Source organism: Cebus imitator, unplaced genomic scaffold, assembly GCF_001604975.1.
Source record: "Cebus imitator isolate Cc_AM_T3 unplaced genomic scaffold, Cebus_imitator-1.0 Scaffold670, whole genome shotgun sequence".
Classification (NCBI taxonomy): domain Eukaryota; kingdom Metazoa; phylum Chordata; class Mammalia; order Primates; family Cebidae; genus Cebus; species Cebus imitator.
The window spans coordinates 95,365-113,401 of NW_016107985.1; the positions used below are offsets into that span (position 1 = coordinate 95,365).

Below are 18,037 nucleotides of genomic sequence, written 5' to 3' on the forward strand. Positions count from 1 at the left end.
TAGCAGAGACAGGGTTTCACCATGTTGGCCAGGATGGTATTGATCTCCTGACCTCATGATCCACCTGCCTTGGCCTCCCAAAGTGCTGGGATTATAGGCATGAGCCACAATGCCTGGCCAAAGCCACACTTTCAGATGTAGCAGATGTCAGTTCTAGCATTAATATTTTAAATCCATAGGGAATCTGCATATCTCATTTCAGTCACTAACTTGAACATAATTCCCCCTCCCATTCCAAAAAAAAAGCTAAATAAGGGATTTGTATATATTGAATTTAAGATGTAAAGTTTCTCTGTGTCTCTGTTCACTCTTCTATCTCCAGGTTTCCCAGTAGCAATCTTTAAAAAGTGCAATACAGTTAAACAGCAGAATCAAAGCAAAGGGAGTATAAAGGGCTCCAGATAATTCCCTGTTTGGGTTATCAGCTCCCACACAATGGAGAGTTGATTATTTTTCCTTTATTTGAGGGGAAGTAAAACTCCATGGAGGTGAGAAAAGTATACCTGGAAGAGATCTGAAATATTCCTGATTCTGGATGTGTGCCTGTGCAATGACCCAAGGTTGGCTTTGGAAATACCATGAAAGTACCAGAGGTCAGAAAAACTTCCTTCACAAATTTGGTTAGGTGGAGCAGGTTGCTAAAACATCCAGCAATCCTGGAGATCAGAGACCATGCTAGGAGAAATAATTATGTATGGTAATGGGCAATTACAGATAATGGCCTTCCGGGGGTGGCAGAAAATACACAGCCCCACAGCCTTGCCTGGAATAAACACTGAATAGCACATTAACTTTATAGCAAGCTAAAAAGTTCAGCCCTGGAACTGCAGCAGCTGCCCTGCCCCTCCCCCAGTAAAAATGTCTGCCTGTCTTAAGGGAATCCCGGGAGTAGCTGCACTTCTCAAAAGCAGAATTGAATAAAGGAGGAGATGGGGCTGGGGGAGACAGACTTTGGGAAAGGGAAGAAATGGTGCATGCTACCCCACTGGGTTGCATTTGCCTCACTTACTAAGTAGAGGTGGTTCCTGGCTCGTAGGAGGTGCACAGTAAGCGGTTGTCGCTTTCCTGGTGCCAGGTTTGTGTTTGACATTTAAAATAGCCCTGTCATGATTGCCTTGTGGGAGAAACACATTGTTCCTGCATTTCCTGATTATGACTTTAGGGAGTAATATCACACCAAATGCACTCAAGGCTACTGTCTGACCTCAGAGAAGGCCAGGAGTGGAGGATTCCAAGTTCAGCTGAATTTGGGAAGCCCGGCCAGGTGCAGCCCAGCCCTCCTGCAGTACCCTAATGATGAGCATTTGGAGCAAGGATAACTTTTTGTGTGGACTTATTTGGTGGCTCTCTTGCTTGATAGCAGAAAACGTTATCACTGTGTTGTGACTGTGATAACAATAATAACATTTATTGAGCACTCATCACGTGGCAGAGCCTTTCTAAGGACATGTATTCTCTCATTTGATTCTCAAGTTATAGTAGTATTTCTCTGCTACATGCCAAGGCTGGGACATGCCAAACTTATGTGACCTGGCCCATAATTGCATGGCAGTAGATTTCAGATCCGATCAATTAGTTTTGCTTAGAAGCCAGTGCTCTCAACCTGACGTTTCACTGCCTGGCCGTATTATGGTTTTTTTTTGTTGTTGTTGTTTTTTTTTTTTTTGAGACGGAGTCTTGCAAGTGTGATCTCAGCTCACTGCAACCTCCACCTCCCAGGTTCAAGCGATTCTTCGGCTTTAGCCTTCCAAGTAGCTGGGACCATAGGCATGCACCACCATACCCAGCTACTTTTTGTACTTTTAGTAGAGATAGTGTTTCACCATGTTGGGCAGGATGGTCTCAACCTCTTGACCTTTTGATCTGACCACTTCGGCCTTACAAAGTGCTGGGATTACAGGCCTGAGCCACAGCGCCCAGCTTATTGTGTCATTCGTTTAATGCATAGTTCATAGAAAGAACTATTTCAGACCTAAGAATAAAGCCACATCTGCCTGGTTGGGGCTTTGTTGCTGTCTACTATAAATACAACTCTGAGAGCCAGCTCAGAATGAGATGCCAGGCTCTAATTTGCTCTCAAATCACTTCCCTTAAAAAAAAAAAAAAAAAAAAAAAAAAAAAAAAAACAGGAGCCTGTATGATGGAAGTTCTCAAACTTTTTACTTGCAGAACTTCTCTACAACCTTAAAAATTCTTGGGGACCTCAAGAGCTTTTGTTTATGTGGATTATATCTATTGATAACATACTAGAAACTAAAATTGAGAAATGAAAAAAAAAATTCTTTTAAAATAATAACTCATTACCTCGTAGCATAAGTAACATTTCAGTAAAAGTTGCTACATTTTTCTAAACTAAAAAAACAGTGAAGAAAGTGGCACATTTACATTTTACATTTTTGGAGATCTCTTTTATGTTTGGCATAATAGGATGTAGGCGGCTTTTTGCATAGCTGCTGTTTTTGTCAGGCTGTTGTTTTAATGGAAAACATGAAGAAAATTCAGATTTATAGAGATAGTTAGAAAAGGGATAGAAGTGTTTTAATAGCCTTTTACCATAATTGTCACTGTTCTTTGATACTAGACCAAAACTTCACAGTGGTAATAGCTTAAAGATTAATTGTAGTGTGGAAATCAAAATACGCTAACGAACATTTTGTACTCTGTTTCATTAAAACCTATTGATCTCTCTCAGACTTGGTATCCAAGATCAGACTAGATCTGCCAGTGCGTTCAAGGTAGTATGGCTGTAGACTCTTGCACTTTGGATGGTTCTTTCATCCATGTATGACTTTATAACATCATGCATTGGGCATTTGGGAAATATTAGTTCACTGAGTTAGGTACAACTTCCAAATGTTGACACATTTTATTACAAAATACCAGAAAATCACATTCATTAATACTACTACTGATCTTGTTAGAATAATCTTCAAGTTTGGAAGCTGTCAACCACAATAGCGGGGGCCATACATTTTCTAAAAATTCTAATTTTTACTTGAAAACTCAAATTTTGGCAATAAATACTTGAAGTGAGAGGCTCATTTAGTTCATTTTCAAGACAATGTCTGCCAAATATCTGAGTTTCAGTAAGCGTGGTGTGCCATCAGTCATTCTTCCTAGGATGTGGTGTTCCTTTAAGAAAAAGCAGTGAGTGTAGATCATCAACAGTGGTACAAGTGCCGTTTTTCCTTTGGTGTGCAGAAAGGCTGTGTGAGTCCTTACCATTGAATCACAGTTTTTAAAAAGACGTTGACTCCTCGAGGTATAGATTTGGTCAAGTTACTTTTTCTTTCTGCTTCATCAAGGGCATCTTAAGCAAAATTGACATACATTTTTTAAAAGTTTTAATGTTTTCCTTCATAGCGATGAGGAATAAGGGAGCATTAGTATACTTAGGTGGCTTGCTGCGTACTGAGGACCTGTGGTCTTCCCTACCCTTGCTCCTGCATCATCAGCGCCTATCACCACAATGAAAAAGGCAGATGATATCTTTATGTTATTGCAGAAATACTTTTGACCTCTTGGGCCCTCAGAAGGAAGTTGTAGACCAGGACCTCCAACCACATTTTGACAATAGCTAGGATAAGATGCAAGGGTGTGATTTGTTAATATTCACAGTCCCAAGCTTGAATGGGTTTAAAGCAGTTCTCAACTTGCTGTGTTTGTGTGTGTGTTGGGGGCGGGGGGTGTCACTCTGGGAGTGCTGAACAATTCTGAGGCCTGGGTTCCATTGCTGGAGGCTGTCATGCAAAGTGTTCTGGGGTGTGGCCTGGTCAAGGGGAATTCCATAGACCCCCTACCTCCTCTTGTGCAGACAGGTGTGAAAACTTAAGGTTTATTCTTGGTAGGGAAGGGGCTCTCCAGTCCTGTACAATTGGATAAGGTACTGCTTATGACAACTGGAAACATTTTACAAGACAAATGCCTGATTGAAAATTGGTGATAATAAATTGAACTGGGTATAATCTTGAGTTGCACAGAAGCTATGTGAAACAATACGGTGAGGTATAATTTGGTTTCTTACCTGTCTACATTTATGTAGAGGTCCCTCACATCACTTTCTGGGACCTGCAAGGACAAAGAAAGACACAATCTCTATGACCTTATTACTAAAAGTAAGTTATAAAAGGATCTGAATCCTAAATTGACATGCAGCTGACCACGAGCAAACTTAAACATGTATCTTTGTTCCCTCTCTGTTCAGATCCCTTCACTCCCCTGAGATGAAGACCCTGATAAATTAAGTTTCTCCGTTTTGTCTGATTACAGGTCAGAGCAGATCTTTTCTGTGGATACCTAAATAAATGTACACTGTCAGTCAAACAAGTTCCTAATTGAAAACATCCTCAGTGTAAGAAATATTTAAAAGGTTCGAGAAGGGAGTCTCTGTAAGACCTCCTAGAATGTAGCCCTTGATGAAGAGAACTGTGTTGGGAATCATCCCTTTCTTCTCCTCCACCCCCAAACTCAAGCTTTCTCATTGGCCTGTTGGTGGCACAACCTGCTCCTCCAATCTGCTGGGAGGTGTTGACAGAGTCCCAAACTGTCTCTGACATCTTGCCAATGGCTGGACATTCTGCATTGGCCTACAAAGAGAAATCTTTGTCTTGGCTGTGAGACAGGCTTTCATGGCCATGAGTCTTTGCCTTGGAGGGTCAGAGAAATGGCATGTCCTCCAAATATGACCCTCACTGTAGGATTAACAGTTTTCCTCGGTGACTTGGGGGAATTCTGAGGCACAGGCAGAGGTGTGGAAGGTGGAAGAAGGAAGAAGCTGGCGAGAACAGGAATCAGGCCAGGGAGAGGCAGAAACCTGTGCAGGTGGACATGGGATGCTGCTAACGTTAGCAGGCCGCTGTGCTTTATATGCCAGCCTTTTCAGGCCCAGTGAGGTTTTTCTGGTGGTGTGGGGGGGAGATCCCAAATTCCATACCAGCTTGCCAGCAGCACCCCATTCTCCTCCTGCAGTGGACCCTGTGCTCTAACTGCGCTGCAGGCTCTTCTCTTACTTAACCTCACTTGTGCCTCAAAGCTCTCTCTGTGCGTCTCCTCTCTGTCCTTGACTTGGAATTCCTTTCTTATCCACTGTACACCCAGAACCTTCTCTTGCTTAAAGGTGTCTTTTGGGAAACCTTTCTGATCCTTTACATTTGCCGTCTCACTCTTTATCACCAGACCTCCTCCAGGCCAGGGATTTGTATTCTTCTCTGCCAGCACTTTGGGAATTGCTGCACACAATGGATGGGCTTTGGGTGCCTGGGCTTTCCAGTAGCCCCAGGGCAGCCTGTTTCAAATCAAGACCTGCTCACCTTGAAGGCCTGTGATTGCTCAGCCTTCTATTTGTATTTTCCCCTCCTTCCCCGCTCCATCTCCCTCCTTGATTCCTTTGATCTGGTTGTGCTCAACCCACCCCTCCATCTTTTTTTTAAACTTTTTCTGAGACACTCTGTTGTCCAGGCTGGAGTGTAGTGGTGTGATCTCGGCTTACTGCAACCTCTGCCTCCTGGGTTCAAGTGATTCTCCTGCGTCAGCCTCCAGAGTAGCTGGGATTTCCAGCACCTACCACCACTCCTGGCTATTTTTTTTTTATTTTTAGTAGGGACGGGGTTTCACTATGGTGGCCAGGCTGGTCTCGAATTCCTGGTCTCCAGTAATCCTCCTGCCTCAGCCTCCCAAAGTGCTGGGATTACAGGCGTGAGCCACCAAGTCTGCCCACCTAGGCTTTTTCACTCTCTGACTCTTGCCAGATCCCATTTGCATAACCTGCCACCCATTCCACATTGACACCCCACACCCCTGTGAACCAAGCCTGCTCCTATCTTTAAAAGCCAACTTCGGGTTCACTTTGCTATGAAAACAGTTCACACCAGGAAAAAAAAAGGAGCTGACTTTCCTTCAGAACCAAATTACGTTAAAAAGACAAGACAAAAATCTCTTCCTGGGAGAAAGGTGAAATAGGCTCTACCACATTCCATGTCTTGGGCTACAGGAGTGACACTAGTGAGCCAACATCAGTGGAATCTGTACTTTGAAGGTTGAGATGAATCCTTCTGTCCCCTCAGTGAGGAGTATCACAGTGTCATCTCCCAGACTCCATGAAATCAGTCATCATCAAATGACACAGTCTTTTAAAAAAATACATTAACACCCCTTAACCCCCAAAAGGAGAGTCTGGGTGCAGTGGCTCACACTTGTAATCCCAGCACTTTGGTAGGCTGAGGTGGAGTTTGAAACTAGGAGTTTGAGACCAGCCTGGGCAACATAGTGTGACCCTGTCTGTACCAAAAAAAAAAAAAAAAAAAAAAATTAGTCAGGTATGGTGGCATGCACCTGTAGTCCCAGCTACTCGGGAGGCAGAGGCAGGAGGATCACTTGAGCCTAGGAGTTGGAGGCTGCTGTGAGCCATGATCACACCGCTGCGCTCTGCACTTTAGCCTGGCTGGACTAGGCTGTTTCTTTATTTAAAAAAAAAAAAAAAGGCCGAGTGAGATCTGTTTCTTTATTAAAAAAAAATAGGGAAAAAATCTTAGGCTTTTTCTATATTCTTGTAGCACTTAACACAACATATTAGTTGGTGATGGATAGTTTTCAGACTTAACTGGTGAATAATTTTGCTTGACTAGTATGTAGCTCTTTTATTTTTATATATTTATTTATTTTTTGAGACAGAGTCTCTCTCTGTCACCAGGCGTCAGGCTGGAGTGCAGTGGCATGATCTTGGCTCACTGCAACCTCTGCCTCCCGGGTTCAAGCAATTCTCCTGCCTCAGTCTCCTGAGTAGCTGGGATTACAGGTGTGTGCCACCACACCCAGCTAATTTTTGTATTTTTTAGTAGAGACGAGGTTTCACCATGTTGGCCAGGATGGTCTCAATCTCTTGACTTCATGATCCGCCCGCCTTGACCTCCCAAAGTGCTGGGATTACGGGCATGAGCCACTGCTCCTGGCCCTGGTATGTAACTCTTAAAACCCAGAGGTTAAGTAGGAGAAGCACCATGCAAGGTATGGGGCTATAAAGAGAAAATCTGGAGTATATAAATTAGTCATTTACATGAGATCATGTAGTCTTACTGATTGGTTTGTAAATGGTAAATTTTGGTTTTATTTGTGACTTTTTTTAACTTCATGCTGGAAACTATAACGTTGGGTTTTTTCATGGAGGGGGATGTGGATCCAGATTTGAACACAAAGGACTCAAAGTGCAACAACTTTGGGAATCATGGCACGAGCAAAGAGGGGGGCAAGCCTTCACCTACCTTAAAATGAATTACTGGTTAACTGCTATTAATATGCCATGGGCCCAGAGACCAGCATATAACACTCCACGATCAATAAGGATATTTATCATGTACAGGTATTGATCTCTCATGAAGGAGTGAATCATATTTTACACTGCATATATTAGCGCAAAAAAAAAGTGTCAGAGGGATTGTGAAGCCCTATGAAAGAACTGGATGTGCAGAAGGTAAACAGGTAGAGCCATGAACATGGGTATTAGAATAATAAGTGATTGAGCTCATAAGTAACATCCCTGCAGATGCATCTGTGGGAAGACAGTAAGCTCTGATACCATCTGTGGGACAAATGCTGTTGGTCATTTTTCCAGATATATATTTCTTGAGTTCCTGCTGACTTTCCTAGTGGTTGGATCCAGTCCTTCTGATCTTTTGTTCTTATTGCACAAATTTAGGAGTATATACCAATAGTAGCAATACTTAAAACATCTGGCTGGTCTCAGTGGCTCACGCCTGTAATCCCAGCACTTTGGGAGGCTGAGATGGGCAGATCATTTGAGATCGGGAGTTTGAGACCAGCCGGGCCAACATGGTGAAACTCCCGTCTCTACTAAAAATAAAAAATTAGCCAGATGTGGTGGTGTGCAACTGTAATCCCAGCTACTCTGGAGGCTGCAGTAGGAGAATCACTTGAACCCAGGAGGTAGAGGTTGCAGTGAGCCACCTCCTTTTTTGAGACTCAGTCTCAAAAAAAAAAAAAAAATGAGAAACAAGCCAGGTGCTGTGGCTCACTCCTGTAATCCTAGCACTTTGGGAGGCTGGGATGGGTGGATCACGGTGTCAGGAGATCGAGACCATCCTGGCTAAGACGGTGAAACCCTGTCTCTACTAAAAAATACAAAAAATTAGCTGGGTGTGGTGGCACGCGCCTGTGGTCCCAGTTATTCGGGAGGCTGAGGCAGGAGAATTGCCTGAACCTCGGAGACGGAGGTTGCAGTGAGCTGAGATAGTGCCACTGCATTCCAGCCTGGGTGACAGAGCGAGACTCCATCTCAAAAACAAAACAAAACAGCGACAAAAATCCATCTAACTTCGTATTTCCATTTGCACCGTAGCAGCAGATCTGAAATGGGAAATGTTGCCTATCCCCTTTGCAGAGCGTGTGAAGGGCGTGTGGCTTGCTTCTTCAGTGCCCCGCTGCTCAAACCTGTAAGGGAGATTACAGAGGGGCTGCAGGACTCCGACCCCACAGCAGGGTCTAGGCGTGAATGTTTACAGCTGAAGCCCCAGTGGGCGTGTGTTATAGGGTGCCCTTTTAGTTTAGTTGTCCGTAGGTGGCTTGCATTAGTCAGCTCAATTAGATCCTCTGCCTTATTGCAAGGACAGAGGGCTTTCTGTATCCCCGGGTTCTTGCCTTGGTGTACTAGAAGAATCAGATCACACGTGGGCTTGGGGAATGAGTGCAAGGTTTTACTGAGTGGAAGTAGCTCTCAGCAGATGGGGGAGCCAGAAAGGAGATGGTTTTCCCCTGGAGTCAGGGACGGCCCCAGCCAAACTCCGAATTGTTCCGCTGCTCAGTGGCCTAGGCGGGTCAGTGGCCGGCCAGCGCCTGTTGGTCTGCTCTCGACGCTGAGCTGCTTGCCTCCTTCCACCAGCCTACTCTCAATGCCCAGCCACTTGTGTGTCTTCCTGCCAGAGTCTCGGGGTTTTCATAGGCACAGGATGGAGGCATGGCGGGCCAGGGTGGTCTTGGGAAATGCAACATTTAGGTGCCAAGGCAGGAGTGCCTATCCTCACCTAGGTCCATGGGCACAGGCCACGGGGGTGGGGCCTTCACCAGGGACCACACCCTCCTCTACCCAGCACTTCCCTGCCCACTTCTGTATACAGGTTGATAATTCTGTAAGGGAAATACTGGTTAAGAAAACCCTCACGTTATCTTGGAAACAATGCTGCTAGCTTTCTGTTATTATTCATTAAGCAATTTTGGCCAATTATCATTCTAGAAAAATAGAGAGTGAGATCCAGCTTAAGAATTTTCATCAGACTCGGCTGGGCGCAGTAGCTCACTCCTGTAATCCTAGCACTTTGGGAGGCTGAGGCCAGCAGATCATCTGAGGTTAGAAGTTTGAGACCAGCCTGGGCAATATAGTGAAACCCTGTCTCTACTAAAAATGCAAAAAATTAGCTGGGTGTGTGGTGGCCATCTGTAATCCTAGCTACTCAGGAGGCTGAGGCAGGAGAATCACTTGAACCTGGAAGGCGGAGTTTGTAGTGAGCCAAGATCGTGCCATTGAACTCTAGCCCGGGCAACAAGAGCGAACACATTAGGGTAGTTTTTGTATTTTTGGTGGAGATGGGATTTCACCATGTTAACCAGGCGGGCCTCGAACTCCTGACCTCATGTGATCCACCCGCCTCAGCCTCCCCGAATGCTGAGATTAAGTCGTGAGCCACTGCACGTGGCCAAACTGTCACTTCTTATTGTGCCTTTTTTTTTTTTTTTTCCCTGTGGCTCAGAATGGGAATGGATGTGGTTGGGGGAGCCTATTAATAGTTTGTATGTAGAAAACCACTTTTTGAAAACTGTATGTATATATAAGTAAATAGATACTTCAAAATTTGTATGATAAATTCATGTATTTTGTGGTATATCTGTTGGAAATCTTACTTTTAGGTTTATCATCAATTAATAGGGACACTTAGGCTGACTTACCATCTTCGCTGACATCCCAGTGTTGAAGCAAATGTTGCTGGCTCCTCTCTGGGGAGTTTGCTGTAGCACAGGCTGGGCAGATGCTATACTCTGCTCATATTCCTATCCTCTGTCAGTCTGGGCAAGGAGTCGGATGTTCCTTGTGAGGCTGGAATATCATCTGATCACTCAGCAGTTGAACAGGCATCAAAAGGGAAGCTGGATGGCTTTCCTGGTCCCTGGATGACAGGTATTAACCATGTAATTTAGTTGTTGGGAGGGAATTCATAGAAAAACAGACTTGCCAGTGATTTTCACATAGCCTCCTTGTGCAAGCTTATGATGACTTCTTCTTGCCTGGATTATTTAAAGAGCCAAGTCTATTCCCCCACCTCCTTATTCTCTTAGGTCTGTCTTTTGTGCTTTGATCATTTTCCTAAACATTTTTATGCGACTCCTTTGCTCTGAAAACCTTCACCGATTCCCTGAAGGAGAACTTCTTGGCCTGGCATTCTCATTCAAGGTGTTCAGCAGTTAACTCCAGCATAACCTTCCCTTCTCATTTGCAGTTGTCTCTTTTGAACTCTGCATTCCAGCCAGGCTCATCTGGTCACTGTGGCTGGAACACGTCTTGTCCTTCCCTCCTTCGGGACTCTGTTGACCTCCCTCATGGTCAACATGACTGGTACTATTGATACTATTCTGCTTTTTTGAGTGTTTACCCACTTTCTCTAAATCACCTCCGTTGTGGCTCATCACTTACTGTGGCCTTTTCTGACACCTCTCTGTATAGAACCATTTGGTGACATTATCTATACTGTCATTGTGGCACTTGGATTATTGCTTTGTAGATTCCCCAGTTTGCACCTAATTTCTCCAAATAGATGGCAAATTCTTAAGAAGAAATTAAATGTTAAATATATTTCTTTGTGCCTTTCACAACATTTAAAGAAAGCTTTGGACGTAGTTGTTATATGATAACTAATGAATGAATCAAATATAAATATAAAAATACAACTTAAGGTCAAGAATAAATGATGTTTGTAACACCTGCTCCTCTGGGTTATCCAGAAGTCTTCTGAAGGATAGTAAATTTTGACTCTGCATGTTTTGTACCTAACCAAATGCCTGACAAATAGTAGCTGCTTGGTAAATATTTGTCAAATAGAATAAGCACTTGAATAGATGAATTAAGTTATTGATGTTAGAATAAATGAAGAAAGTTTGGATGTAAGCCATGAAAATCACAACCGTTTGGTAGCAATACACCCACAGCACATACAGCTTGGGATCCAAGCTCTGAGTTCTTTAGGTAGAAGGCCACATTTTCAATACAATGGAATTTTTTTTTTTTTTTTGAGACACTCTTGCCTCGTCACCCAGGCTGGAGTGCAGTGGTGCAATCTTGGCTCACTGTACCTGCTGCCTCCTAGGCTGAAGTGATTCTTCTTCTTCAGCCTCTCTAGTAACTGGGACTACAGGCATGTACCACCATACCCAGCTAATTTTTGTATGTTTTGTAAAGGGGTTTTGGGGCTGGTCTCGAATTCCTGGGCTCAAGTGAGCCTCATGCCTGGGCCTTCTGAAGTGCTGGGATTATAGCCATGAGCCACCACTCTGCCCTCATTTGTATACTGTACTTTTATTTAATAGTCAGGACTGTCACAATGATGCAGTAAGGGGAATGCAGGTATCTCATATTTTTAGGAATAGTGTATGGAGCAGTTGCTTTGAATTTTTAGAGTAGACCAGTGTGTCTCAACAATTTTAGCACATCAGAATCTCATGGGCTGGGTGCAGTGGCTCACACCTGTAATCCTAGCACTTTGGGAGGCTGAGGCAGGAGGATATCTTGAGCCCAGGAGTTTGAGACCAGCCTGGGCAACATGGTGAGACCCCATTTGTACCAAAAAATTAAAAAAAGAAAATAAGAATCTCTGGAGAGCTTAGTAAAATTCAGATTGCTGGGCCCTATTCTCAGAATGTATGATTTTATCAGTCTGTGGTGGGACCCGATAATTTGCATTTCTTTAAGTTCCCAGGTAATGCTGACACTACTGATTCAGGGACCACACTGTGCAAACCATTGGATTAGACACATGTAGCTTGACCAATATTCATTTCAATTTACTAGTAGTGTTCATATAAATGCCAGGAGTTATAAAGCTATTTTTAACACTGAGCATTTTAATTTGGAATTTTAGCAAACAGAGTTTGGTGGTTTATAAACATTGTACTTTGTAAAATCTAATGTCTTAAAAGTGGTTAAACAGTGTAAAGGTAGACATCTACTCTTACAAAATCCAAGTGGTTTTATTACTTAAATACTGGTATGGAACAACTTTTCCAATACATATCTCATATTTATTCTTAAAGCTTGGTATAACTTGAAAGAGGAAATAAAATACAGGTAAGTGGAAAAATGATGGTGTTATTAACTAATTACAGCAGCTGTAACCAAACAAATCATTGCTTTGACCTGACATAGCATTTTATTTGAGGTTTACTATGCAGTTTATTGAAGCCATTCTCTCGTTACCTTCAGAGTTACGACTGCCATCATTTTGCTGCTTGATAAACTGAGGCCTGATAAAAGGTTCAGATTAAGGTTATGCTGCAGAAATTCAAGAACCTAGGTTGTGCCCTGATCCTAGAATACTGGAATCCTTGGGTTTCTATTTAATTATTTATCTGCCACTGTATTTTTTTTTTTTTTTTTTAAAGAAGCTTGCTTTTGAAAAGCAGGCCCTAAGTGGGAGGTATTCAGTGTTTTCTACTGCAGGGACAGGCCTAAGTATCTAAAATACCTTCCTAAGTGTCTATGAGATTGCGTAGGAATGAACCATTAATGCTTATGACTGCGTGGTAGGTAGGATAGGTCATTCTATTTCTGACTTAGATGCTCATATAATTTATTAAATTTGAGAAGCTCATACTGCTCTTGTGATGAGATAAACAATAGAGATATGACATTGAAAACAAAATAATGATACGGAAAACCATCACTCATGCTACCAAACATAATAAGAGAAAGGCCCAGAGGGGAAGTTGAGGAGGAACAAATGGACATGTGCCCTCTCCAGACTTGGGGTGTGGAATAATGACATTGGAAGTTCTCATCTCATTAGCTGGGAAGAGGAGAGAAGAAAGGAAAGGAATAGAATAAAATAAAATAGTGGCTTGGCAGTGCATTTACAGGAGCCTGGAATAGGAGGAATTGGTCCCCTTTCAGAGAAAAGAGACACCAGTGCTGACTTTAAAATGAGACTTGGAAAATAAACATTGTAGATCTCAGCCAAACCTTCCAGCGCTTGTACTTGAGTTATGCCTCCCCTCCCTTGCAGGTTTTCCTTTTCCCACACACTAAGCCAGTGGATGGTTCCCAAGCACCTTCTTTGGGCCATGCATTGTGCTGGAAATTTCTCTCATGAGCCACTTCTCTCTGCCTAAGGATGCTTAAACCACTTTATTTATTTTAATTTTATTTGAGATGGAGTCTCACTCTGTCACCCAGGCTGGAGTGCAGTGGTGCGATCTCTGCTCACTGCAACCTCCACCTCTGGTTCAAGCGATTCTCCTGCCTCAGTTTCCCAAGCAGCTAGGACTACAGGTGTACACCACCAAGGCTGGCTAATTTTTTTTGTTTTTTTGTTTATTTTTTTTAGTAGAGATGGGTTTCACTAATGTTCGTCAGGCTGTTCTTGAACCTTGACCTCAAATGATTGGCCTGCCTTGGCCTCTCAAAAGTGTTGGGATTACAGGTGTGAGCCACTGTGCCCAGCCTAATTCTTTTTCCTTTTTCTTGGAGTCTCATTCTCTCACCAGGCTGGAGTGCAGTGGCTCATTCTTGGCTCACTGTAACCTCCACCTCCTGGGTTCGAGCGATTGCCTGCCTTAGCCTCCTGAGTAGCTGGGACTACAGGTATGTGCCACCACTCCCAGCTAATTTTTTGTATTTTAAAATAGGGTTTCACCATGTTGGCTAGGATGGTCTCGATCTCCGGCCCTCATGATCTACCCACCTTGGCCTCCTAAAGTACTGGGATTACAGGCCAGTCTAACTCTTTAAAAAGTGAAGCAAGGCCAGGTGCACAAGCTCATGCCTGCAATCCTAGCACTTTGGGAGGACAACGTGGGTGGATCACTGGAGCTCAGGAGTTTGAGACCAGCCTGGACAACATAGTGAGACCCCGTCTCTATTTTAAAAATTAAAAAAAAAAGAATATCCTAAGAGCTTATTAAAATTCAGATTGCTTGAGCTCAGGAGTTCGAGATCAGCCGGTCAACATAGTTAAACTCCATCTCTATTTAAAAAAAAAAATACAAAAATCAGCCAGGTATGGTGGCTTGTGCCTGCACTCCCAGCTACTTGAGCAGCTGAGGCAGCAGAATGGCTTGAGCCCAGGAGGTGCAGGTTACAGTGAGCTGAGGTCGCGCCACTGCACTCCAGCCTGGGTGACAGAATGAGATCCTGCCGGAAAGAAAGAAAGAAAGAAAATAAAAGTGAAATGACAAGGTCTTATGACTCCCTGGAGCTTTTACTTTTTTTTTTTTTTTTTGAGACAGAGTCTTCCAGGCTGGAATGCAATGGTATGATCTTGGCTCACTGCAACCTCTGCCTCCCGGGTTCAAGTGATTTTCCTGCCTCAGCTTCCCAAGTGGCTGGGACTACAGGCATGTGCCACCATGCCTGGCTAATTTTTTTTTTTTTTTGTATTTTTAGTAGAGATGGGGTTTTACCATGTTAGCCAGGATGGTGTCGATCTCCTGACCTCGTGATCCACTTGCCTCAGCCTCCCAAAGTGCTGGGATTACAGGTGTGAGCCACCGCGCCAAACTGGAGCTTTTGCTTTTAACTTACATTATTTTTGATGCCAAACTACTTGAAAAATGATTATTCCTCAGTCCCTTCAGCAAATATTGACCCACTGTGTCTTGCAGTGTGCTAAACACAGAGAACGGTGGAGCGCCTGGAGGAGGCTGGGTGCCTTCCTGCTAGATCACATCCTGGTAGGAGAGAGGCCTGGAGTCATCATCTGTGGGTTTCTCCTTGCTCTTTGCTCTCTTGCAGGCCTGCATCTGCTCCTTTTTTCATGGTTAAAACTGCAAAGCCCTGAAGACCTAGTTGTCTGTTTGTCTTTTCTAGAGCTGTTTGCTTGATGTCCCAGCAGAAGTTGACCCCACAGCCTGGTCCCTCTGTGATTCATGTCAGCTTTAACCTCTGTAATGTTGTATTCTCCATTTTTCACACTCCAGGCCTTGGCAATCTCCTTTATCCCATAACGGCTCCTTGCCTTATCCCTTCCTTGCCCCGATGGAACTGGCACCGCCAGAGGTGACTCTTGGATCTGGCTTCCAGTCTCAGCCTCTCCCAAAAGCACAGCTTTCACGTTCCTCATCCTCACCTAGTCCTCCACCTGCACATGTGCCTGCCCCCTGCTCTACACACCCAGGCTCCTGCCCTCCGCCTCCCCTGCATCTTAATTCCTGCAGCCCCTCAGCCTTCCAGTTCTGCTGCGTTTCATCTCCCCAATCAACACTTTAATGTCTATACCAAAGGTTGCCAAACTAGTCTTTGGGTCAGATGAGCACACTGCCTGTTTTTATAAATAAAGTTTCATTGCAACACAAGCATGCTGCAGCGGTGATCAAATAGTTGACAAAACCTGACATAGTTACTAACCTCTTAAACCCGAAGTTTGTCTGCCCCTGGTCCCTACCATTGGCCAGATTTCTGAGCATACATTATCAGCTGTGGAAGGAAGTTAGGGAAACTGTTCACCTAAATTCACCTAAACTCTTGACCACTTGCTTTGACTTTCTGACATATCTATGTGGCTACAATTAATTTTGTTTTAAGAATGCACAATCAGGTCTACTAGATTTGATCTTCAGTTTCTTGACATTATGATAGGAATTTCTGGATAGAAGTTGTGCTGTTGGGCTTTATGTAATTAAAATCACCTCTAAAATGGTTTTGGTAATCTCAGTAAAAGCAATCAGCTGAGTCAGCTGTCACCAGAGTGACAACCTGAGAAACCCTCCTTTATTTTAGCTATAGGAGAAGCAGCAGATGGTTTTGTCCTCTGCATATTCAGGTACTTTACTCCACAGATCTTGAGTAGGAAGGCTTAGAGGTAAAGTTTTGTGGACTCCCACGTTAACACCATGTTGTGTTTTTTTTTCTTCCGTTTTAGAGGGACGTATGGTCATCCAGGATATTCCTGCTGTCACCAGCAGAGGGCACGTGGAGAACACATCTGACCTGGTTTCAGACTCCACCTACTACAGCAGCTTCTACCAGCCGTCTCTGTTTCCTTACTACAACAATCTGTACAACTACCCGCAATACTCCATGGCCTTGGCTGCTGATTCAGCTTCTGGGGATGTGGGAAATCCCCTCGGGGGATCCCCTGTGAAGAACAGCCTTCGGGGCCTCCCTGGACCTTATGTGCCTGGTCAGACAGGAAACCAGTGGCAGGTATGATATTAATTACCCAGAGAGTGAACTGGATGTGTGAAAACCACATGCATGTGCACACACATGCACACACACACATACTTGTGCACACAGAGGCACACTCACAGGTAGACACACATACGTGTGCCATTTTGCACACATGTAGGCACAGTATGCAAAATGTGTAAGGAATTTTTTATCTGTCAATAATGCCCTTTAGCCACAAAGGTTGGCTGCAAGGAATTGTAAAGTAATAATGTACAGACCTGTTTTCTTTTTCAAATTTTACTTTTCTTATTTTTTGAATGCCATGTTGCGTAAATAACCAGTTGGCCAGAGGCAGATTCACAAGTACTGAATGAGGTACCACCTCCTCCAGCTTTGTCCACCACTTTTGTTGGGCAGCTTAGAAAATGCTGGGGAAAGCCTCTGGGTGGCAGTAACCTGCATGATTAAGTTGTACCTTGGGAAGGAAACAGGTCATAATCTGCATGGAAGAAAGGTAGGAAAAGGAATTAGGTGGATTTCTAATTGAGCCGGACCCAATCTAGGTGCATTTTTTGCTAGGAATAGAGGCCACTTTTTCATCCTCCAAGTATGTATTTTTGTTTCGTTGTTGTTTTTAAACAGAGTCTTGCTCTGTCGCCCAGGCCTGAGTGCAGTGGCACGATCTTGGCTCACTGCAACCTCTGCCTCCGGGTTCAAGTGATTCTCTAGCCTCAGTCTCCCAAGTAGCTGGGATTACAGGCATCTAGCACACCACCCGGCTAATTTTTGTATTTTTAGTAGAGATGGGGTTTCACCATGTTGGCCAGGCTGGTGTTGAACTCCTGACCTTGGGTGATCCACCCACGTTGGCCTACCGAAGTGCTGGGATTATAGGCATGAGCCACTGCGCCTGGCCCCAAGTATGTGTTTTTAAAATAGCACGCAATCAAGAGTGTTTGATTTTTGGAATAAAACAAAGCATTTTGCTTTATCAGAGAAAGGAGCATTTATCCAGGGCTGTTCTGCTTCCGCAGTTGCAACCATTTTCATCATGCCCGTTTGTTCGCATCAGATTCAAGGCACCAAAAGCATTCGGAGGCTAGATTACCATGTATAGACGTATTTTTTGGGAATATGTAGGTGAAAGGCTAGACTCAACACCTCCAAACCCCCTCCCAAGTGAAAGACATTAGGATTCTGCAAGAACTGTTCTCATTCTGCAAGCATTTGCCATGCTCAGGCTTTCTCAGTGGGGACTGGATTCAGTGCAATGCCACATACATATTTGGGAGTTCATTGCAAGTGTTTGACCCTCTTTTCTGACCCAGCTTTATTGAGGTATCATGGGTAAATAAAAATTGTATATATTTAAGATGTACAATGTGATGATTTGATATATATACCCTACACAATGATTGCCACAATTAAGCTAATTACAAACACATTCATCACCTCACTTAGTTACCATTTTTATGTGTGTGGTGATAACACTTAAGACCTAATCTCTGAGCATTTTTCAGGTACAATATGTTATTAACTACAGTCACCATGCTGTACATTAGATTCCCAGGACTTATTCATGTTATAACTGAAACTTTTTACCATTCACCCAACATCTCTTTTTTTTCTTCCCGGCTCAATGAATTTTATTTCCCCCGT

At 43.6% G+C, this 18,037-nt stretch overlaps 1 protein-coding gene across 1 annotated transcript in view; it reads left to right on the top strand.

Annotated features, from left to right (window-relative positions):
* The window catches only part of DMRT1 (doublesex and mab-3 related transcription factor 1), a 114,011-nt gene that overhangs the window by 29,147 nt on the left and 66,827 nt on the right, over window positions 1-18,037 (top strand). Inside the window, exon 3 of the mRNA XM_017518330.1 lies at window positions 16,128-16,411. Within this exon, the coding sequence (XP_017373819.1) occupies window positions 16,128-16,411 (284 nt within the window). The remainder of the gene's footprint in view (window positions 1-16,127; window positions 16,412-18,037) is intronic.